This window comes from Mobula hypostoma, chromosome 7 (genome assembly GCF_963921235.1).
Source record: "Mobula hypostoma chromosome 7, sMobHyp1.1, whole genome shotgun sequence".
Lineage (NCBI taxonomy): Eukaryota > Metazoa > Chordata > Chondrichthyes > Myliobatiformes > Myliobatidae > Mobula > Mobula hypostoma.
Window position 1 is genome coordinate 108,364,584 of NC_086103.1, and position 24,118 is coordinate 108,388,701.

General features: G+C 41.0%; 1 protein-coding gene across 5 annotated transcripts in view; it reads left to right on the top strand.

Moving 5' to 3' along the window:
• Positions 1-24,118, top strand: part of pcdh17 (protocadherin 17) — a 154,161-nt gene that overhangs the window by 41,560 nt on the left and 88,483 nt on the right. Inside the window, exon 5 of one of the 5 annotated variants that reach the window (XR_010018675.1) lies at positions 4,946-4,962. The exons of 3 other annotated variants lie outside the window; for them this stretch is intronic. Coding sequence is in view for 1 of the 2 variants with exons in the window: in XM_063053762.1 (XP_062909832.1) it covers positions 4,946-4,965 (20 nt within the window). In the remaining variant the exon portion in view is untranslated. Of the gene's footprint in view, positions 1-4,945; positions 9,406-24,118 lie in introns of those variants that run through there. One more of the 5 variants, XM_063053762.1, reaches the window with a different exon arrangement.

The following is a 24,118-nucleotide window of genomic DNA, read 5'->3' on the forward strand; positions in this document are numbered from 1 at the left end:
GGGGACAGAAGCGACTGTAACAGCTACAGAGGAATCTCCTTGTTGAGCATCGTTGGGAAGGTCTTCGCCTGCGTGGTCCTGAACAGATTTCAGAAAATAGCGGAAAGTGTATATCCCGAGTCTCAGTGTCATTTCAGGTCAGAACGCTCCATAATCGACATGATCTTCTCCCTTCGACAGCTACAACAGAAATGCAGAGAGCAAAGACAACCACTCTACGTCGCTTTCAGTGACCTTTTGAAGGCCTTCGACCTTGTGAACAGAGATGGCCTGTTCAAAATCCTCGCCAGGATTGGTTGTCCCCCAAGGCTCCTCAGGATAGTTCAGTCATTCCACACAGACATGAAGGGCGTTGTTCAGTTCGACGGCTCTTCTTCGGAGGCCTTCAACATCCACAGCAGTGTGAAGCAGGGCTGTGTGCTTGCCCCACCCTGTTTGGCATCTTCTTCACAGTCATGCTGAAGCACACCTTTGGAACATCAACTGATGGTGTCTACCTCCACACCAGATCGAACGGGAGGCTGTTCAGTCTGTCCCGGCTGAGGGCAAAAACCAAGGTTCATGAAGTACTCATCAGGGACATGTTGTTTGCAGACGACGCGGCACTGGCAACACTCTCTGAAGAGCAACTGCAACGCCTCATGGACGGCTTCTCAAGGGCCTGCCAGGACTTCAGCTTGACCATCAGCCTGAAGAAAACCAACATGTTGGGCCAAGGTGTTGAGTACCCCCCTGCCATTATCATCAACAACTACGAGCTGGAGGCAGTTCACAAGTTTACATACCTTGGCTCCACCATCACAGACAGCCTCTCCCTAGACCCCGAGATCAACAGACAGATCGGATGAGCAGCCTCAACATTCGCCAGGCTGACAAAGAGAGTCTGGGAGAACAGAAAGCTGACGACGCACACTAAAGTTGCAGTCTACAGGGCCTGCGTCCTCAGCACACTGCTTTACGGCCGTGAGACCTGGAGCCTCTACTACAAACAAGAGCGGCATCTTAACATCTTCCATCTTCGCAGCCTGAGACACATCCTGGACATCACGTGGACTGACCGAGTCACCAACAATGAGGTCCTGGCTCGCACCCATATACCCAGCCTCTTCACCCTGCTCCAACAATGCTGTCTCCACTGGCTGGGCCACGTACACCACATGTCAGACGGGAGGATCCCGAAATACCTGCTGTACGGGGAACTGGCCTCCGGCAAGAGAGCACAAGGGCGGCCCCATCCTCGTTTCAAAGATGTTTGCAAGAGAGATATGAGGTCACTGAAAATGAATGTCGAGAGGTGGGAGGACATCACAAGCGATTGCTCTCGCTGGAGGCTGGAACTACGCAGAGGCCTAAAAAGAGGAGAAGAGAAGCTGAGGCTTGCTGCTGAAGAAAAGCGGACTCGTCGGAAAAACAACACCAAGATAACACTGGAGGACGGTGCCTTCACGTGCAGTCGCTGCAGCCGAGACTGTCACTCCCGCGTGGGCCTCTACAGCCACAACAGACACTGCTGTACCAACACAGACTGAAGCAAGATTTTCCAGGCGCAGATCCATGGTCTCGCGAGACTAACGGATGCCACAAGTAATGGAAGCAGGTGATGCACAAATGGCATGAGGAGTATAGATGATCAACCCCATCCATAGCCCTCATGGTTTTATAAACTTTTATGAGGTCACCCCTCATTCTCTCGCACTCCAGGAATAAAGATCCGGTGTGATCAACCTCTCCCAATAACTCTGGCCCTCTTGTCCAGGCAGTATCCTCTTAAAATCTTCTGTACCTTCCCCAATTTCGCAATGTCTTTCCTGTAACAGGGTGGCCAAAACTGTACGCATTACACCAAGTGCGGCCTCACTAATGACATATTACTGCAACATTACGTCCCTAATTACCCTGACTGATGAAGGATAGCTGGCTAAATGCCTTCTTCTCCACCCTGACTACTTGTGCCACCACTTTCAGCGAACTGTGTACTTGTGCTCCCAGGTCTCTCTGTTCCACAGCACTTGTCAGTGCCCTGCCATTCACTGTATAGGTCCTACCCTGGTTTGACTATTCAAAATGCCCATCTTTTCACTTATCTAAAGTGAAATCCATGTGCCATTTCTCATCCCATCTCCCTAACTGATCAAGATCTCCTTGTAATTCATCATAACCTGTTTCACTGTCAACAAGATATGACCTCCCACACACAAAACCACGCTGACTATTCCTGATCAGAACTTGAGTATCCAAGTGATGGTAGATCTTGCCCCTCAAAATTCCCTCCAGCAACTTCCTTACAACGGATGTCAGACTCACCAGCCTGCAATTCTCTGCCTGTCCTTGCTAGCCTTTTTGAACAATGGAACAACATTACCCAGCCTCCAGCTTTCTGGAATCTCATCAATGGCCAGCATCAAAGCAAATATTTCTAAAATACCTCCACAATCTTTTCCCTGGCCTCCCATGACGTCTGAGGGTGCATTTGGTCATATCCTAAGGATTTGCACACCTTAATGTGCTACAAGACTATAAATACCTTCTTTCTCATTATATACTACTACTACTACGTCAACTCAGGCCTAGGGGGCCGGTGTCAGGCACAATGATGGACTCTCCACTTCTCCCTCTCCCTCATCAGTGTGTTCAGTTCATCTACATTAGCCGCGCCGCTGTCTTCTAGGAGCGTGTTGACCATAGTCTTGGGAGGGCGCCCAGGGTTCATCCTCCCATGCTTGGGCTCCCATATGATGACTAGGCTGGTAGGTAGCTCGGGGTGGCATAGACAGTGCCCCGCTAGTTGCAGACTTCTCACCTCGATTTTAGTGGTGAGCATCGGTCATCATAGAGCTCAGCGTTCGTCATGTGCTGTTGCCAACTCACGTCAAGAGCCATCCGGAGCATTCATGTATAGCAACCATCTAGAGACTTTCGCATAGTCTTGGTGAGTGTCCATGTTTCGCATCCATACATGAAAATAATATGCATATGATAAAGAACCTCAGTACTTATTACCTTTATTCCTTTAGCATTAATGCTATTCTTCTTAGTAAACATCAAGGAGAAATAGACATTAAAAACCTCAGCCGTCTCCTGCAGCTGCACGGAAAGGCAGCCATGATAGTCTTCAAGGGGACCTAGTCTCTCTCTCCTCTCCCTTCTCCTGTTAATGTTGCTGAAAAACCTCTTGGGATTATATTTAACCCTGCCTGCCAAAACAACTTCATACCCTTTTTATGAAGTGTCAGATTAATCTACTTGAAAACAAAGGTGCACAGTTTCCAATTTACTTGCATGTAAAGCATATTGTGCATATGTGGAATTCTTCATTATGGTAAACTGTATGGCATTAAATTATTTGTTCCTTCTTATTTAGATGCCATTATTCTCTTGTTAATACTTTTAAATGTCATTATTCTCAGAAGAGCTATTGAGAACATCTCTGTGGCAAGTGAGCACAATGCCATGATTAAGAAATATTTTGTTTTGGTTAGAATTTCTCATTCTAGAGATCCTTATCTGAATTCGTGCTCCAGTAATGATCTTTGAAGCACCAATGCTTCTATGTTGTTAATAGCAACAGTGCTAATTTGTCTGTGTAATGTTAAAATGCGCTTTTTAGGATTTTCAGATTATTAATAAGGAAGTGTTTATTACACCACATTTGACTTCCCTTTCCTGTTTAATCAAATTGGATCGTACAGGGAAACCACAATCACCTCGAGTTTAATGATGTTGACAGCAGCATTGGTTTGATAATGTACGTAATTGTAGTGAGAGCAGCACTGTTTTTTGGTTATGTAGTTACATTTAGTAGCATTATTTCAACTAAGTATATAAGCTGGAACAAGATTCATAATTTTCAATGCGTGCTTGAATGCCAATTTACAGCATCTGTTACAAAATGTGTACTCTCTTTAAAATGAACAGTGTACATCTAGGCATTTCTGTAATGGCTTAACGACTATCTTGACTGCTTTTCATCTTCAGAGCAAAACAAAGCATTTCTTATGTATAGTATTTACGAGTGTAGAAACTGCATGAATTGCTTCAAGATAACAATGGGATCTGACAGAAAACCAGGTTTATGCAAGTTTATATAATAAAAAAGAAATGGCTCTTTAAAAGAACAAGATAATAATAAACCAAAATATTAAGACTGAGTGCTAAAGTGGATGATGTATGTGATTTATTTGTTTCATAGCAACTTGTGAGGTAGATTAACTAATATGAAAGAAAAATGAAGCAATTACGAGTTTAACAAAGAAATGGTGGAATAAATCAGAACTATTACACTGTTATCAGGTCAATAATCTAGCAGTTATGAATTGTTTAAATATCTGTGGCTGAGTTGAGCTTAGCTATTAAAAACTGGTTTCTATTAAATATAGGACAGCTTTTTTGCTATAAGGATGAAACTGAAATAGGAAATAGTTTTTTTTTGTGTCCATGATTTATAATCTAATATAAATGTAATTTTTAAGGCCAGATCCAAACAGTTCTATCTGATTAGGGATATCCTAAGAGGAAGCATCATCATCAAGGACCCAGTTAACCATTGGTCCCTCCTGGAAATCAGCAGTCCGAATTTGGTAGCAATGGTCTAAGAGCAAAATAGGACTAGACTGGGATTTTGTTTTACCATCTGCTATAATGCTTGCTTGAAAGTGAGTGCTGTTGAAAATAAATATTGGCATCTGTTGCCTATTTTTATGTTATATTAAGAGAATTACAATAAATATATTTAAAATAATTATATAAAGAAGAGAATTTATTTAAAAAGACAATTAAAATCTGTTAAATACGGTTTGATGTAAAATAAGCTTTGTATCAACTTATGAGAATGAGTTATTATGACTTAACATTATAAGAAGTGAGAAGAAAACACTTTTCTGAGTAGATAATGCATCTCAATTGCACAATAAACATAACATAGTGAATCAATCTTCTTGTGTCCCAGGAAGAAGGAAAATAAATTGAAAATGAGACAAAAAATGACAGAAAAAAAACTTGGAAGAGAAAGAAGGAAAAAAGCAAAGAAATATTTTACATTTGTACTGAGTTGGATGTTCAAGCTTCTGAGAACTGACTTTCTCTCTGTGAAATATACATTGGTGATTTGTGTCTTGTATCAAAACAAAATTATAAATACAGTGAATTCCAGTTAATTGGGACGCATTAGGACCTGTACATTTTGGCCCAATTAAGCAGCTGCCTCAATTAGCCGGTTTTATGGAAATAGTTAAAAGAAATAAATAAAAGGACAAACTACCATTTAACTGGGTAACAAATTATTTATTTAAATGCAGAACAAAATAGAACATGACTAATACTACTACAGTATTATAAGACTGTGTATTAGCTCCTAATAGTTATCGACAGAGGAACTCATCCAGTGTACGCTAGTGTTCTTTTGATTGACTGTAAATGAACAAAATCAGCACAGACCCTAGTTCCAATAATGAACTGCCTTCAAACAATGCTTTTGATAATTGCATCCACTAAATCCTCATTTTCATTGTAACATTCAAGATGTTAGTTTATACATCAAACACTTCATAGTTCTTAACTTGTTGAAGTAGTGAAATCATTTCATTTTCACTTTGGGCTGTTTCTTGCATCTGTAAGCCTGAATGTTTGAAACTGCAGTAAGCAAAACAGTTCTGAATTGTCTTACTGTTTATTTCTTGCCAACTGTCAGTGACAAAAATCAGTGCTTTTTGAACACAAACACACACAGCTGATGCTATATAAAAAGTCAAATACAAGGAGTTCTGCAGATGCTGGAAATTCAAGCAACACACATCAAAGTTGCTGCTGCATTCACCAGCAACTTTGATGTGTGTTGCTATATAAAAAGTGTTCGTTCTAAGCACAGTGTAGTGTCTAATGGCCACACACGTGCATGTGACTGACGCTAGTTAGGAATTGCTCAACAACGGTCTCCTGTCCCACTTAAGTGCCATAGTGTCCCAAATAAACAAAGGAAATCCTGGCCGTTTTCTTCATTAGTTTTGAGAGCTGTCTCAAATAAGTGGCTGCCCTGATTAACAGATGGCCCAGTTAACTAGAATCCACTGTACTTATAATATGTTGATTACTTTTATGCAAAATAATCAAATCAGATCTGCATGGAAAATTTATTAGGATTAGACCTGTCCAAGGATTTTTACTTCAAATCCTACATAACCAAAACTGAGAATGGGTATGATATTTTGCATAGAAACTTGCTTCTCAAAAACTTGTATTTATAACTCAGTATAAAAACAGACCTTTTCCTGTATCACCCTTTCTAGATTTTTTTTACCCCATTTCAAAACCATTACTTTCTGGCCCATAAAAAGATCAAAACTTGGATTCTCAAAGCCTTTATCAAGGCTATGTAAACTATTCTTGAGCCTTGCACTCAAAAAGAAGGACAGAGCAGCTCATTGGTCACCTGTGGTTTGCTTACATACTGTATGGTATATCAACATCAATAAAACTGGATGTATCATCTTACATCAAATGTTTGAAGCAGAAATCCTTGCTTTTTGAAATAATTAAAAACTATGTTTTGCTTGATAGATTAACTTTTCATTATCTGTAGAATTTGGGTCAATCCTGAAGAGAATGTCCATGATTCTTTGTTGTTCAATTAAGTGCAGTAGAGTTAAAATTGCAGGAAGAAATAATGATGTTTCACATTACAGTTTGGACCATTTTGTAATTTTTTGCCTATCATTACAGATTCCTCTCAAATACATTTGAGAGAAACAAATGTAGTCCTTTTACACTAATGTCATCTAGCTTCAACTGATAATCTATTAATTAGTTAGTGTATTATTTATAATGTAACTAATTAAAAGTTGGAGAGTGAACTGGAATATATCTTTCAGAACATTTGAACTGAATATCTTTCCAATTGGTAGTTTCATATGATGATGGAGCATGCCAGAAACTGAACTTGTAATATTCTAGTTAAATGCTGGAGGAAACAAATATAATTGAAAGCTGAGAGAATCAGGACCTACAGCAATGAGCATTCTTAACTGTGGAACTGCCAGGTCTTCTAAGTAATGCCTGGAGCTTGTAGTTTAAATTATGAATTCAGTATTTAAGGAAGTGTAGTCAAAACATTTTAAATACTAGTTCAAGATTCAAAATGAAATTTCAAAACATGTTTATGTTTATTTGGCTTTTGATATCCTAGATTGAATTGGCTGTGAAATGTGCATTTTGTATTTGGAAATTGTAGATTAAACAATGTGAAATGAATAGTACTGTACCAGTTCAACTATTCTGTCTAATCATCTGTTAATCATTGATTGAAACAGACTCCACTAATTGCTTAGACTTAATTTATTCAACTCTACACAGTGATATGCCTGTAGTGTACTACTTTTATTATTGTGTGAGGTATCTATCTGAGGATTGTACCCTTTATTACAGTGACAGACCTACACATGCAACACAGTTTAAACACCCAGAATGTTTTGTCTGGTGTCAAGGTCTATTATTTATCTCTCAGCAAACATCACAATATGCACTAGATTCACAATATGTTCTTCTATGGTTGTAATCGTTTTGCTGTTCATGGAATCTTGCACTGTACACATTTGCTGCAGTATTTCCCAGTGGGTAATCTAATTTAACTTCAATGAGTGTGAAGTGCTTTTTGATGCCCTAAAATTGAGAAAAACATTATACATGTGTGTTCTTTGTTGTACCTGAAAGACTAATATTAATGATATATGTGTTATTTAAAAGTGAAAATATTCGAGATCTTTTCTCGAAAGTTTTGGATATTGGCCATGTTGTCAATGGTTTTTGGGAGTCCTCTATTTTATTTTAAGAATTAAATGTGCATTATTTAAGAAAATGTATTGTTGTGTATGTATCGGGATTCAGTTTGTAATCTCACTAAACGTATTAAAAGACGGCAGAGCTCAACATAGCAAGAGCATTTATTCCAGAGTGCTGTTCAGACTGATTCGGCAGACATTTGCTGTTTCCAACTGAGCACTCAGAGCCATCAGTCACATGACACAGTACTTAACAAGACAGTCACATTGCAGACAAAAGTTCTGTAGATGCAATGAATCTGAAATAAAAATGCCTGAAACGGCCGGCAGGTCAGCTGCATCCATAGCAAGAGATCCAGCACTGGAAAAAAGTGAGAAGGACAGTAGGAAATAACAGAAAGTAAAATATGTGATAAGAGCAGAGACCAAGAAATGATATAAGTGTTGAATGAGACAGAAAAATAGTGAGAAGCACTATATCAGTATGTGATGTAAATTAGAATAAATGCATGAAATATGAAAAACCAAGGGGAAGGAAAATAATTGAATGTTGGAAATTTGAGATACAAGATAAGAATGACTGATGATCTGAAATTACCGAATTAAAAGTTGAACCTAGAAGGCTTTAATCACAAACAAGAGAAAATCTGCAGATCTGAAAATCTGAGCAACACACACAAAATGCTGGCGGAACTCAGCAGGCCAGGCAGCATCTATGGAAAAAAAGTACAGTGAACTTTTCGGGCCAAGACCCTTCAGCTTTCCTTAGAAATATCAGGTTGGTGCTGGATCCCAAAAGAAGAAGTTTATAGAATGCCTATGAGATGACTTTTCAAAACAGCTTGTGGTTGAGCCACCTAGGGGAAAGGCAATTCTGGATTTGCAGTTGTGTGATGAACAAGATTTGATTAGGGAGCTTAAGGTAAAGAAACCTTTAGGAAACAGTGCTCTTAATATGATAGAATTCACCATGCAGTTTTAGAGGGAAAAATAAAGTCAGATCTATCAATATTGCAATGGAGTAAAGGGAGTGAGAGAGGAACTAGCCAAAGTTGATCGGAAGGAGACACTATCAGGGATGACGGCAGAACAACAGCAGCTGGAGTTTCTGGGCAATTCAGAAGGCGCAGGATAGGTATATTCCAAAGACGAAGAAGTATTCTAATGGGAGGAGGAGCAATTGGCTGACAAGGGAAGTAAAAGACAGCATAAAAGGAAAAGCGAGGGCATATAATTATAGCAAAAATTAGTGAGTAGTATTGGGACCCTTTCAGAAGGCAAGTAAATATCCATAGGGAGAGAAAAGATGAAATATGAAGGTAAACTAGCAAATAATATAAAAGAGGATACCAAAAATTTTTTCAAATATATTGTATAAAGAGTAAAAGAGACAAAAACTGGAAAATGAGACTGGAGTGGTAGTGATGGAGGACAAAGAAATGGTGGAGGAACTTAAGTATTTTGCACCAGTGTTCACTGTGGAAGACACTGGCAGTATGCCAGAAATTTGAGTGTTGGGCAGAAGTGATTGTAGTTCCTATAACTAAGGAGAAGCTGAAAGGTCTGAAGGTAGATAAGTCACCTGGACCAGATGGTTAACATCCCAGGCCCCATTCCCTCTAATTTTTTTTTTCACAGCTGCACAGACCACTCAGTGCTCTAAGCAGGCAATTTTGACACATCCTGAAACTGTGTGGCAACAAACACTATGTGTGCGGGAGCATTTCGGTTATTGCGTGGCTACACTCCCATGCAGCTTAGAGAGAACAATAACCCTAGGGTTCTGAAAGAGGTAGCAGAACAGCTCGTGGAGGCATTAATAACGATCTTTCAAGAATTACTAGATTCTAGAATGGAACCAGAAAACTGGGAATTTGCATATATCACTTCACTCTAAGAAGGGAGAGAGGCAGAAGAAAGGAAATTTTAGGCCAGTTAGCTTGACTTCAGTGATTGGACAGATGTTGGAGTCCTTTATTAAGGAAAAGGTTTCGGGGTACATGGAGACATATAATAGGCCAAAGTTAGCATGGTTTCCTTAAAGAGAAATCTTGCAAGACAAATCTGTTGGAATTCTTTGAGGAAATAACAGGCAGGATAGACAAAAGCAAGTCAGTAGATGTTGCTGACTTGGATTTTGAGAAGGCATTTAACAAGGTGCTGCACATGAGGCTGCTTAACGAGATAGGAGCCTGTAGTATTACTGTAAAGATTCTAGCATTTTTAAAACATTGTCTAACTGCTAGGAGACAAAGAGTGGGAATAAAGGAGACCTTTTCTGGTTGGCTACTGCTGACGGGTGGTTTTCTGCAGGAATCGGTTTTGGCATCATTGCTTTTTACACTATATGTCAGTGATTTGTATGACAGAATTAATGGATTTTGGCCAAGTTTGTGAATGATACAAAGATAGATGGAGAGGCAGGTAGTGTTGGGGAAGCAGGGGGGCTACAGCAGGACTTAGACAGATTGGGAGAATGGGCAAAGAATTGGCAGGTAGAATAGTGTCAGGAAATGTATAGTCATGCACTTTGGTAGAAGGAATAATGGTATAGACTATTTTCTAAACCGGGAGAAAATTCAAAATTCCTCAGTGCAAAGGGACATGGGAGTCCTTGTGCAGGACTCCCTAAAGGTTAACATAGAAAACCTACAGCACAATGCTGTGCCGAACATGTACTTACTTGAGAAATTACCTATGGTTAACCTTAGCCCTCTATTTTTCTAAGCTCCATGTACCTATCCAGGACTCTCTTAAAAGACCCTATCGTATCCACCTCCACCAACGTTGCCGGCAGCCCATTCCACACAATAACTACTCTCTGCGTAAAAAACTTAACCCTGACATCTCCTCTGTACCTACTTTCAAGCATCTTAAAACTCTCATGTTAGCTATTTCAGCCCTGGGAAAAAGCCTCTGACTATCTACACGATCAATGCCTCTCATCATCTTATACACCTCTATCAGGTCACCTCTCATCCTCCATCGCTCCAAGGAGAAAAGGCCGAGGCCGAGTTGAGTCAGTGGTAAGGAAGGCAAATGCAATGTTTTCATTCATTTCCAGAGGACTAGAATATAAGACCAAGGATATAATGCTGAGTTTTTATAAAGAATTGGTCAGAACGCACTTGGAGTACTGTGATCAGTTTTTGGGCCCCTTATCTAAGAAAAGGCTTGCTGGCATTGGAGAGGGTCCAGAGGAGGTTCACATGAATGATTCCAGGAATGAAAGGATGAACGTATGAAGAGCATTTGATGACTTTGGACCTGTACTTGCTGGAATTAGAAAGAATGAAGGGGATCTCATTGAAACCTATGGATAGAGGGTTCCAGAATGAAAGAGAAATCCACCCCCTGTAACTCTCCTCAGCAGCATCCTGGACTTAAGCCAGGAATTGTGCTTAAGACTAGAAACTATTAAGATAATAGGAAAATGTCAAATGATCCTTATAACTTGCTTTCACCTGTTTCATGCTCCCACACAAAGCCGATACCTACCTTATCATGCAATAAAATAAAACCTGGTATAGTTCTGAGCATAGAGGACGACAACATTAGTTTGGAGACAACAAATAAATCTACTAAGAGCAATTAAGCCTGCCTATATGACCTTTCTACCGTTAAAAAAGCCCAATGAACCTAAGTTGAGGACTTTATAAGGAGGGCATTCCTGAATTCACATCCACATACATATCAAATCAATATCAAGTTCATATCAAAACATCAGATGGTCAGAATACACATCCCGTAAGAGATTCAGTGAGTCCCTTCGCAGGAACCATTCACCCAACAATTCTCATTTTTCAGTGTGGGTAGACTCAGGCAATTACTGTAGAACCACAATATCCCCCAAGGTATCCTGTTGCTTCTTAAGTGTTGGTGTGGTTGTTCCACTGCCTGAATCTTCTGTATGTAGTTCTGACTTAGCTTGTTGAACAACTTTTCGAAAACATATAACACATCCTTAAAAGCTCTATTTTTCAGCAACACTAAATGTTTTTACTGATTTAAATATACATAGTTCTTTTTTGAAAGAAACCAAGTCTATAGGATCCATCTTTAACCAATCAGATAGTCAAATGACTTCATGATAATTGAATTGTCTGATAAACATTGCAATCAATCCCTTGTCAGCTACCTCTACAACAGAGACAGGTATCATGCAAGTAAAGCCTTCTAAAATGCAGTTTTGAGAAATAGATAATAGGTCACTTCTTTTTTCCCAAGCACACTGCACTTAAACTAATGTCATTCCTCAAATTACTTAAATGCAGATTTCCAAGATATTATTTTGTGAATTTAATCTATCTTTTAGCATTTAAATTGATGAATGTAAATGATTCTGAGCCAGTCATTCCATGAATTAACTATTCTCTCACCAAAATATTGTTTTTTGTAGGTTAGATATAAATTCACCCATTTTCAAGCGCGGCCTAGTTCCTTAGTTTCACTGTTTTGAATGCAACTGGTCATGGTTGATGCAATCTATCCCTTTTAGAATTCTAAAAATAGCAATGATATTATCATGTGAATGTGACCAGTTTGAATAACTGCTGCTCATAATTCAGTCCTTCTATCTTGATAATCATACTGGTTGCTCTTTTCTGTATCTATTCTATAGCTAGTAATAAAAAGAACTGATGTTAGGAGTCCTCGGTGGTTAAATCACCTTACTAAAACATGAGCAGAATAATTCTAACTACAACCAGCTTTGCATGTTAACTATGCTGTTCTTAAATCTCTGACTGTGTAAGTGAAGTAAGCATACTTTCAGAATGTTTTCTCAGCTATTTATTCTATAGTCTCCGAAGACTGCATTTTTATAATGTCATCAGTGGACTTTGGTCACCACCTTGTATCTTGCCCATTCTTCATGTATGAGTCAAAGAGTGAAAGCTATAAAATCATTTGGGGACTTCATTACATGTAATTTTTTTCATCACAGCTGGTTTTACACTTCACGCAGGGATTGTGGATGGTGATTAGTGCTGCTAAAGTTAATTCACTTTCTCCTTCTTCCCTGGAAATACTCAAACTAAAAATAACAATTCCATCACTACCCAATACAGATCAGCTAATCCAGCTGACAAGCCAGAGTTTGAATTTTTGATTGTCTCTTTGATTTAACAATGCATTGCTGTAATGATTCAGAACATCTTTATTGAAATCTATTTTATATGGCTATGATAGGACTGATACTCAGGTCAAACTTGTAAGTTGTGGGAAGGCTAATTTCAGTGGCAGCTGACAGAAATTTGCAAAACTGGGTAGGAAGAGTCCAAGGCCAGCATGATTATGTTAGAGTGAAGGGCAAGGCTGGTTAGATTTAGGTGTTGAGAATCTGAGAGTTATGGTTGTTGAAAAAGGAGTCAAGTATATGCAGCTGGATCAAATCCCATGAGGAGCATAAAGAATATAGAAGCACATCAACAAGAGAAATTAGGAGGGCAGAAAAGAATCAGGAGATAATCCTGGCAGACAATATAAAGGAAATTCCTAAAAGATTCCATAAGCATATAAAGAGAAAAGGTATAGCTGGGGAGAGAATACTTTAGAGATCAATATGATAATCAATGTGTAGAACCACAGGAAATGGGCATTGTCTTAAATGAAAACTTCTGTATTTACTATGGAGAAGAACCCATGGAGTTGAATGAGTTCGGAGAGGACACAGAGCATATCAACAAAGGAGGTCAGAAAATCCATAAAGATTGATAAATCCAAGGGCCTAACCAGGTGTAAACTAATGTCATGGAAAGTAATAGACTATTGGGGTCTTAGCAAGGAACTTTGTGTCTTTGTTAGCCACTGATGAGGTACCTGAAGACTGGAGGGTAGATAATGTTGTGCTTTTATCTAAGAAATGCAGGAGGGATAAGCCAAGGAACTACAGGCCAGTGAGTGTATATCAGTTGTGGTAAAGTTATTGGAAGAGATTATGAGGGACACAATTTATTCTGCAAGACCATACAGGAAAGGCAAGGTCTGATTAGAGACTATCAGCATGGCTTTGTGCGAGAGAAGTCTGTCTCACAAGTTTGATTGAGTTTTTGAGGAGCTGACCAAGAGAATAAATGAGGGCAAGTCAGTAGGTGTTGTCTACATGGACTTTAGCAAGGCCTTTGACAAGCTCCTGATTAGTAGGCTATATTAAGATATGAATTGCTGATAACTGATAAAATTCTCAGCTTTGCTGACAGAATTACATTTTAATAAGTGAATTCCTGAAACAAGAAAATAAAGAAAAAATTGTGAAGATCATATTTTGGGTGAAGATGCTAAATGATTTCAGTATTTCTGATGTTGCATAGCTGTTAATGACAATTCATTATTATCTTGGAAAAGTAGCTGATTTAATGTAGGGTTATATAGATTTAGTCTTAAAATGGGTATACTGTTAATTCATGTTGGCTATTGAGTGTGCAACAAAGTACTCAACCCACTTTTTTTTCTGTTAGAGTTGTCGCTTGCATTAAAATACTCTGCCAAGTGTATAGGTTAGAGTGATCTCCAGTTGTCTCTAGTGTCTCCAGTTGATAGGCAAATCCTCATTGATCATAGAAAGGGCTTGATTATTTATTTACTTTGAGTTTTTAGAACAATTCAGTTTGAGCTGGATTGATACACTAATGTAATGACACTGCCTCTTACATTTGGATGTGAATGCAATTAGTAAATTTGAAGATAAAAGTTGGTAGTGTTGTGTATATCAAGGCTGGTTCTCCGTTCCTACAATAAAACAGATCAGATGGAATACAATCCTAACAAGTGTAAGGTGCTGTATTTTAGGAAAGAAAAATAAGAGTTGAGCATCTATATTAAAGAGTCAACTGCTAAGGAATGTTGATGAACAGACAACATTCGGGTACAAGGTCATATTTTCCTGAAAGTGGCAGTGTGGGTTGATAGAGTAGGGTGATGAAGGCATCTGGTATGTTTGCCTTCAAATGTCATTGGAGCATGGAATATAAAAGCAAAGGGTTTTATGTTGCAATTTTCTAAAACCCTGGTTAGACCATACTTGGAGAGTTTTTTGCGGTTTATATCACCACATTATTGGAGGGATGGGTTGCACTGGAGACATTGCAGCATTTGCAGGTTGACCTGATACAAGGCATACAATGTCAAAAGAGGCATTGACAGAGTAGATGGAATACTTTTTCCATGGTAGTGGTATCAAAAACAGTAGGGAATAGGTTTAAAGTGAGAGGAAGGGTTCTGAAGGCCATTTGATGGTTAAGTATTTTTGTACAAACAGTAGTTTATATCTGAAAGTCATGCCAGAGGAGATGCTGAAATCAAATACAAATAACTATGTTTAAGAGATATTTAGAAAGTCAGAAGTAGGCGAGGCACAGAAAGATATGGTTGTAATGCAGGCAGATAGGATGAGAGTGGTGGGGCAAAAAGCATAGTATGGACATGGTGTGCTGAAGAGCCCAATTTTGTGTTGAACAGCTATGTCACTGGTTAGCAAAATGCAACATTGATGTCTCACAGGAATCAGTGCTAAGACTTCACCTTTTTGTAGTTTATGTCAGTGACACGGATGAAACCATTGTTTGCAAGACACAAATTTTGCAAACAGCAATGCTTTCATTCATGTCACTGACATAAACTAACCCTAACTGTAAGAAAGCTGAAGTGGACATAAGGCTGTAAAGTAATACAGTTAAGGTTAGTGAATGGACAAGGATCAGGCAAATGGAGTATGATGTAAAAAAAATAGGAAAAGTGATGAGACATACAGGTTTCCCCTGCCATCCGAAGGTAGAGCGTTCCTATGAAATGGTTCGTAAGCTGGAATGTCGTAAAGCAAAGAAGCAATTACCATTTATTTATATGGGAAAATTTTGTGAGCGTTCGCAGACCCAAAAATAACCTACCAAATCATGCCAAATAACACATAAAACCTAAAATAACAGTAACATATAGTAAAAGCAGGAATGATATGATAAATACACAGGCTATATAAAGCAGAAATACTTCCACAATCATTACTGCACTGTTCTCCGTAGTGAAAATCTCATGCAAGCGCCGTCGGCAGAAAATCTCACGCAAGCGCTGTTGGCAAAAACACGGCGCATGCACTCTCCAGTAACCTTTAAGCTATGAAGCTGCCAAATCATACGAAATAACAGGTAAAAATACACAGCCTATATGAAGTAGAAATAATGTATGTAGAGTGTAGTATCAGTTACCAGAATCGGGACAGCGCTGAGCACACTGATGATGGTGTGTTAGGCTGAGTCAGAGTTTGGGTGGTGCAGTGGCCCCTACCCTCCAGGCCACCGAGCGATACATTGCCGTGAAGCATGCAGGGGTGCAGCGGTAGCCGGGAGGCACACAGCACATCTTTAAGAAAAAAGCCGAAATAAACATGCTAATTAATTAGGTGCCGCCCGGCACGTAATTGTCGGCCCAGATGAGTGCCGATTTCCGATTGCATCATCTCTGATCTGGGCCGACAACTACGTGTCGGCGGCACCTAATTAATTAGCATGTTTATTTCAGCTTTTTTCGTAAAGATGTGCTGTGTGCCTCCCGGCTACTGTTGCAGTCTCCACGAATCGGTATCTATCCGTGGCCTAGGGGTTGGGGTGGTGGAACACTGGGGTGTCATCACGTCATCAGCTGTTTTCATTAGGGCAGGCAGGTCATCTTTTATCTCTGCCCACCTTGATGTCGAAGGTCGAGGTTCGTCGTCTGCTGTGGCTGATGTGGAAGGCTTGCTTGACTGCTGAGCCTCGCGCATTTTTCTATCACACAGTTCTTTGTAAGGACTCAAATCATCCTGCAAATATCCCCTAAACTGACGTACCCTTTCAAAATTAAAGTCGTACTTTATCATTACTCATTTGGTTTCAATTGTTATCCTTTTTTCTTCAGTTGCATCAGCTCTTCATCTATCAGATCTTGGTCATGGGATGCCAAAACCTCTTCAACATCATGTTTGTCAGCTTCCACAAGCTAAACTCACTTTGTCCTTACTTTGTTCACCACGATCGCAACGGTTATTTATGTCTAGTTTTACGCTAAGTGTAACACCCTTATGAGCTCCTTTAGGCTTTTCTGATACCATAGAACTCATCTTGCAAATGGCTGCTCACAGGCATGTGTTAAAGCAATGCCGGCGAGAATGCAGTTCCGAATCCGGGGAGAGTGGCTGCTTGGGGCCTGCGCTGCCTTTTATCGCGCGCTGCTTTTTTTCTGTAACAGTGAAAACACCTTCTGAAAGCAAAAACAGGGTACTAATGTAGGTCTTTCGTAACAGTGAGGTTTCGTAAAGTGAACGTTTGAAAAGCGGTGGACACTTGTATTATCTAAATGGCACCAAGTTTTCAGAGCTCTGAAGTACAAAGAGATTTGGGAGTTCCACTGCATGATTTCCACAAGTTTAATATGTAGGTGCTGCAAGCAATTAGGAAAGCTAACAAAATGTCAGCTAAGGGAATTGATTACAGAAGTAGTCTGCTTCCTTTATATATGACATTGATGAGATCGCGTCTAGAGTACTACAGTGCCTTGTAAAAGTATTCAGCACCAAACCTGTGTTCACATAAATCAGTACTACAACTGGGGATTTTGATCAATTTAACTGAGATGTTTTATTTTGGAATGACATGCTCCTTTTTTTGCAGCAGAGCCAAAAACAGGAATAATTGTATAGCATGAAAAGCTCATAATTTCAAAACTGAAATGTCCACAGTTCAAAAGTATTCATCCCCCTTTGCTCAGTACTTAGTTTAATGACCTCTCGCAGCTGTGACAAAAAGTAGTCTTTTTTGATAAGTCTTTATTAGCTTTGCACAAAACGATGGAACAAGATTTCCCCATTTCCCATTGCAAAATTGCTCAAACTGTGTCAGGTTACTTGGGGAGCAGTGCTGGACAGTAATCATGAGGTCTTGCCGGAGATGCTCAATTGGTTTAAGATCAGGACTCTGACTTAGCCATTCAAGGACATCAATTTTCTTCATTTGAAACCACTCCATGGTTGTTCTGGCAGTGTGCTTTGGGTCATTGTCCTGCTAAAAGATGCACTTCCTCCCCATTTTAAGCTTTCTGGCAGAGGCTAGCAGTTTTTTTAACACAAAATAATCTGCAGATGCTGGGATCAAAGCAACACTCACAACACGCTGGAGGAACTGAGCAGGTCGGGCAGCATCCGTGGAAAAGATGAGTTGATGTTGCGAGCCGAAACCCTTCGTCAGGACTGAAGAGGGAAGGGGCAGAGGCCCTATAAAGAAGGTGGGGGAGGGTGGGAAGAAGAAGGTTGGTAGGTCCAGTTGAAAAACCAGTAATTTGAAAGACAAAGGGATGGGGGAGGGGAAGCAGGGAGGTGATAGGCAGGAAAGGTGAAGAAGGAATAGGGGAAAACACAATGGGTAGTAGAAGGAGGCGGAACCATGAGGGAGGTGATAGGCAGCTGGGGGAGGGGGCAGAGTGAAATAGGGATAGAGGAAAGTAGGTGGAGGGAATTACTGGAAGTTGGAGAATTCTATGTTCATACCAAGGGGCTGGAGACTACCTAGATGGTATATGAGGTGTTGCTCCTCCAACCTGAGTTTAGCCTCATCATGGCAGTAGAGGAGGCCATGTATGGACATATCTGAATGGGAATGGGAAGCAGAGCTGAAGTGTGTGGCTACCAGGAGATCCTGTCTGTTGTGACAGATGGAGCGGAAGTGCTCAACGAAGCGGTCCCCCAATCTGCGTCGGGTTTCACCGATGTAGAGGAGGCCGCACCGGATGCAATAGATGACCCCAGCAGATTCACAAGTGAAGTTTTGACTCACCTGGAAATACTGTTTGGGGCCCTGAATGGTGGCAAGAGATGAGGTATAGGGACAGGTGGGTAAGTACCGGGTGGGAGATCCGTGGGGAGGGACGTGTGGATAAGGGAGTCGCGGAGAGACCGATCCCAGCGGAGAGGGGTGGAGAGGGAAAGATGTGCTTAGTGGTGGGGTCCTGTTGAAGGTGGTGGAAGTTGCGGAGGATAATGTGCTGGATCCAGAGACCGGTGGGGTGGTAGGTGAGGACAAGGGGAACTCTGTCCCTGTTGTGGTGGTGGGAGGATAGGGTGAGGGCTGAAGTGGGGGAAATGGAGGAGATGCGGGTGAGGGCACCATTGATGACGGTAGAAGGGAAACTACGATCCTTAAAGAAGAGGACATTTGAGATGTCCTGGAACGGAAAGCCTCATCCTGGGAGCAGATGCGGCGGAGACGGAGGAACTGGGAATAGGCAATGGCATTTTTGCATGTGGCGGGGTGGGAAGAGGTATAGTCAAGGTAGTTATGAGAGTCAGTGGGCTTGTAGAAGATGTCAGTGAACAGTCTATCTCCAGAGATGGAGACCGAGAGATTGAGAAAGGGGAGAGAAGTGTCCAAGATAGAGCAAGTGAAATTGAGGGCTGGGTGGAAGTTTGAAGTAAAGTCAATGAAATTGACGAGCTCAGCATGGGTGCAGGAAGCAGCACCAATGTAGTCGTCAATGTACCGAAGGAAAAGTTGGGGAGCAGTACCAGAATAGGTTTGGAGTGCAGACTGTTCCACATAATCAACGAAGAGGCAGGCATAGCTGGGGCCCATGCAAGTTCCCATAGCTACACCCTTAGTCTGAAGAAAGTGGGAGAGGCAAAAGAGAAGTTATTAAGAGTGAGAACCAGTTCCACCAATCGGAGGAGGGTAGTGGTGGTGGGGAACTGGTGAGGTCTATTATCCAGGAAGTAGCGGAGGGCTTTGAGGCCTTCTTGATGGGGAATGGAGGTGTATAAGGATTGGACATCCATAGTAAAAATGAAGCGGTTGGGACCGGGGAACTGGAAGTTATTGAAGCGGTGGATGTATCCCGGATGTAGCTGGGGAGGGACTGAACTATGGGTGACAAAATGGAGTCCAGATAGGCAGATAACAAGTTCGGTGGGACAGGAGCAGGCAGAAACTATGGGTCTACTGGGTTTCCCTTCTACCGTCATCAATGATGCCCTCACCCGCATCTCCTCCATTTTCCGCACTTCAGCCCTCACCCCATCCTCCCGCCACCACAACAGGGACAGAGTTCCCCTTCTGTTCACCTAGCAGCCCACCAGCCTCCAGATCCAGCACATTATCCTCCGCAGCTTCCGCCACCTTCAACAGGACCTCACCACTAAGCACATCTTTCCCTCTCCACCCCTCTCCGCTTTCCGCAGGGATCGGTCTCTCCACGACTCCCTGGTCCACACGTCCCTCCCCACGGATCTCCCACCCGGCACTTACTCACCTGTCCCTGCACCTCATCTCTTGCCACCGTTCAGGGCCCCAAACAGTCCTTCCAGGTGAGGCAACACTTCACTTGTGAATCTGTTGGGGTCATCTATTGCATCCAGTGCTCCCGGTGTGGCCTCCTCTACATCGGTGAAACCGGACGCAGATTGGGGGACCGCCTCGTCGAGCACCTCTGCTCTGTCCGCCACAACAGAGAGGATCTCCCAGTAGCCACCCACTTCAACACTCCTTCCCATTCCCCTTCAGATATGTCCATATATGGCCTCCTCTACTGCCATGATGAGGCTAAACTCAGGTTGGAGGAGCAACACATCATATACCATCTAGGTAGTCTCCAGCTCCTTGGTATGAAAATAGAATTCTCCAAATTCCGGTCATTCCCTCCCTCGCCCTTCCTCTATCCCTATTTCACTCTGCCCCCTCCCCCAGCTGCCTATCACCTCCCTCATGGTTCCGCCTTGTTCTACCCATTGTGTTTTCCCCTATTCCTTCTTCACCTTTCCTGCCTATCACCTCCCTGCTTGCCCTCCCCCACCCCTTTGTCTTTCAAATTACTGGTTTTTCAACTGGACCTACCAGCCTTCTCCTTCCCACCCTCCCCCACCTTCTTTATAGGGCCTCTGCCCCTTCCCTCTTCAGTCCTGACGAAGGGTTCCAGCCCGAAACATCGACTCATCGTTTCCATGGATGCTGCCCAGCCTGCTGAGTTCCTCCAGCGTGTTGTGAGTGTAGCAGTTCTTCATCCAGGATCTCTCTGTATTCAGCAGCATTCATCTTCCCATCAATCCCGACCAGATTTCCAGTCCCTGCTACTATAAAGCATCCCCATAGCATGATGCTACCTCCACCATACTTTACAGTAGGGATGATGTTACTCGCTGATGCTCAGTATTAGATTTATACCACACATATCACTTAGTGTTAAGGCCGAAAAGTTCCACTTCAATCTCATACAGCCATGAGGCCTTGTCCCACGTCTGTGCAGTATCTTCTAATTGATGTTTTGCAAATTCCTTATGGGCAAAGAAATGCTTTTTCTTCCTTGCCATTCTTCCATAAATATCCTTTCTGTGCAAAGCCTTAGAGATTGTGGAGCCATAAACTTCATCTCTAGTTGCAGCTACTGACTTCTGCAGTTCACTTGGAGTGACTGCTAATATCACAGAAGCCTCTCGTACAAGTGCCATATTTCTCTGGTGACTTAAGTTTACAGGGGCGTCCTGACCTAGGCAGTATAGCTGTGGCCTCATAATTTTTCCGGTTTTTCACAATGGATTGTACTGTCAAATACAGTGACAACTATTTCCAGATCACTCGGAAACTTCAGCTATGCTTTCCTATCATTGGTCAACCTTTGGAGCCTAATGTAACACATACATCAAGGTACCATGTTGGTATCATTCATTTGGAGTTTTGCAGGGAACTTAGGAACGTGGATTACACTATGGTGGGGATGTCCATAATTGGAGATACTCCCCAAGACAACATTGTCTTCACATCTTAGGCTGGGAGATGTACAAGACAAATGTTGAACTTGTGTACATTTGTGAGATCTCTACCACCAGGACCACCTCCTCCTGCACAATCCCACCACCACCCCCAACCCACCCTCACCCCACGTCTCCTCAACCCGACCTTATTCCCATATACCTCACATGAATTCTTGGACTCCGATTATAACAAGCTTTCCTGCACTATTACAAGAATACGCCTTTTCCAGTTATTTAACCCTCCAAAAATGATAGTCTCTGGTACCTCCCTACCTCATTGCTGCCTTTCCCCTAACCTACTGCTAAACCCACTGCTAGACACCCAATCAGACTTTCTGAAATGAGGCTGGAGTAGTTTAGTGCTTTAGGTTTATTAACCAAAATGGCCTTCATTAATTAATGCTATTTCATTCTTAATTTCTGGCATTTTTGCTGGTCATTCATTTAGGTGTCTTGCCGTTCGGTGTGGGCGGTCATGTCTCTCCATCCATCATGGTCCCTGACCCTCCGAATTGTAGTTGTTGCTTCCCCTGTTTCTAACCATGATGTTATTCCATCTATCATTTTCATTCTCTGTCTGCCTCTGCTTCTTTTTCCTTCCAGCTTTCCAGTTGTAACTAAATGTTCTAATGTCTCTCTTCGCGATGTGTGCCCAAAGAATTTTGATTGCTGTTTTCTGATTTTTTTAAGTAATGTATGTTTTGTTTTCGTTCTCTGTAGAACTTCGTTGGTTATCCTGTCCGTATATGATATGCATAGCATCCTTCTGAGGAACTACGTCTCTGCTGTATTGATTCTTTTTTCCTTTGCATTTGTGATGGTCCATGACTCGCAGCCATATATCAATATAGGAAGAATGTAGCAGCTGAGAGTTCTAAGGCGGATGTCAATTGCTATTTTCTTGTTCGTTAAGATGCTTCTCATTTCTGTAAGTGCTGCTTTTGCCATTGCTATTCTTGCTTTTATTTCTGTTTCGCATTTGCCATCAAATGTTACCCATGATCCAAGGTACTTGAAGTTGCAAATTTGTTTCAGGATTTCATTTCCCAATATGATCCTACAGTTTGGGATATCAAGTTTCTTTGATATTACCATTACTTCAATTTTCTTTTTGTTTAAGGTTAAGCCAAGTCTTTCGCTCTCTGTGTTGATGGTAGATACTAGTTTGTGTAAATTTACTTCACTGTTTGCTATCAGTACTGTATCATCCGCATAGCGGGGGTTGTTGATATTGTATCCTCCTATACTTATTCCAGGTAGGTCTTGTATGGTTCTCATGATGTTTTCACTGTACAGGGAGAACAGGTCTGGTGATAGAACACAACCCTGTCTGACCCCTCGCTTTATTGGTTGATATTCACCAATCTCGTTGTCTATCCGTATGGCTGCAGTTTGTTGCCAGTAGAGATTCCTGATTATTCTTAGATCTTTTCCATCAATATTAATATCTTTAAGCATTTTCATGAATGACTTTGCTGGTGGAAAACTTATAAATACACAGGTAGTATCTATAATTTCATTGTCACGTTGTTCAGATGCTTAGGTTCAAAACTCCCAAAGAATGTAAGCCAAGATAAAATATCTACAAAAATTACTGTAAGTGTGTGAGTGAGCTACTTTACAAATATTTCAATATTACATAGATAAACAGCATTTACTTATTACCTAAATATATTTTCATTATACCATGAGAAGCAATGTTATTGTCACATGATGCTTCTTATCATTTTACTGACAGTAGTTGAAAGTGACAGTAACACAAATTCATTCTAAAAAGTAATGGCATCAATAACACTCTATATAAATATTTTGTCACGGGTTTTTGTTTGTTCCCTCTTGCATGGAATAGATGCAGATAGATCACATTATACTTAAGATTATTCTCATACTAAGAATCTAACATTAAAAGCAGCCCATTTGTGTGTGAAATGGTACATTAATCCCAGTCCCCTGCATTATTATTTACTGGTGGACCCTGTACCACAAATCTGTCCTTGCTATCTTTTATACATGTTAAGTGGAAGCTTACAACACTAAGATGTATGAAGAGATTGGCAGCCTTGCCAGTGTTTGTGCAGGCTTCTGTTCGAATCAGTCTTCAATGCAGTATGCTGAAAACTAGTCTGATAACTCTCTTTGAAGAATGCTTGTTTGATTGTACTATATTCAATCCTTCAAGAAATCACCATATTTTTGTCTGTACCACAGGCATAGTTGTTAGCCTGTTACCATGAAACAATATTTGAGTTGTGAAAAGCATCTCTGTTGCTTTTCTATATATCACTTTTCCTAGGAATGTCATGTACTAAGTCCAGGGGTAAGCAATCTTAAGCACAAATGATTTTCTAGCATATGTTATTCATTAATTTGAGGCAAAACATAACTAGATGTATTTAAATGGATAATTCCCATATTTCAAGTTGTTTATGGCATTTATCTGGCTCATAAATACGCGATCCGGCCCACAGAGGCAAAACTAGGACCGTGAACTTATTGGTTCCACTTTGACAACAACATTCTCCTCACATTGTTCATCGCTTTTTTTTAGATTGCAGGGACATTTTAACAAGCTGAGCAACATCTACTC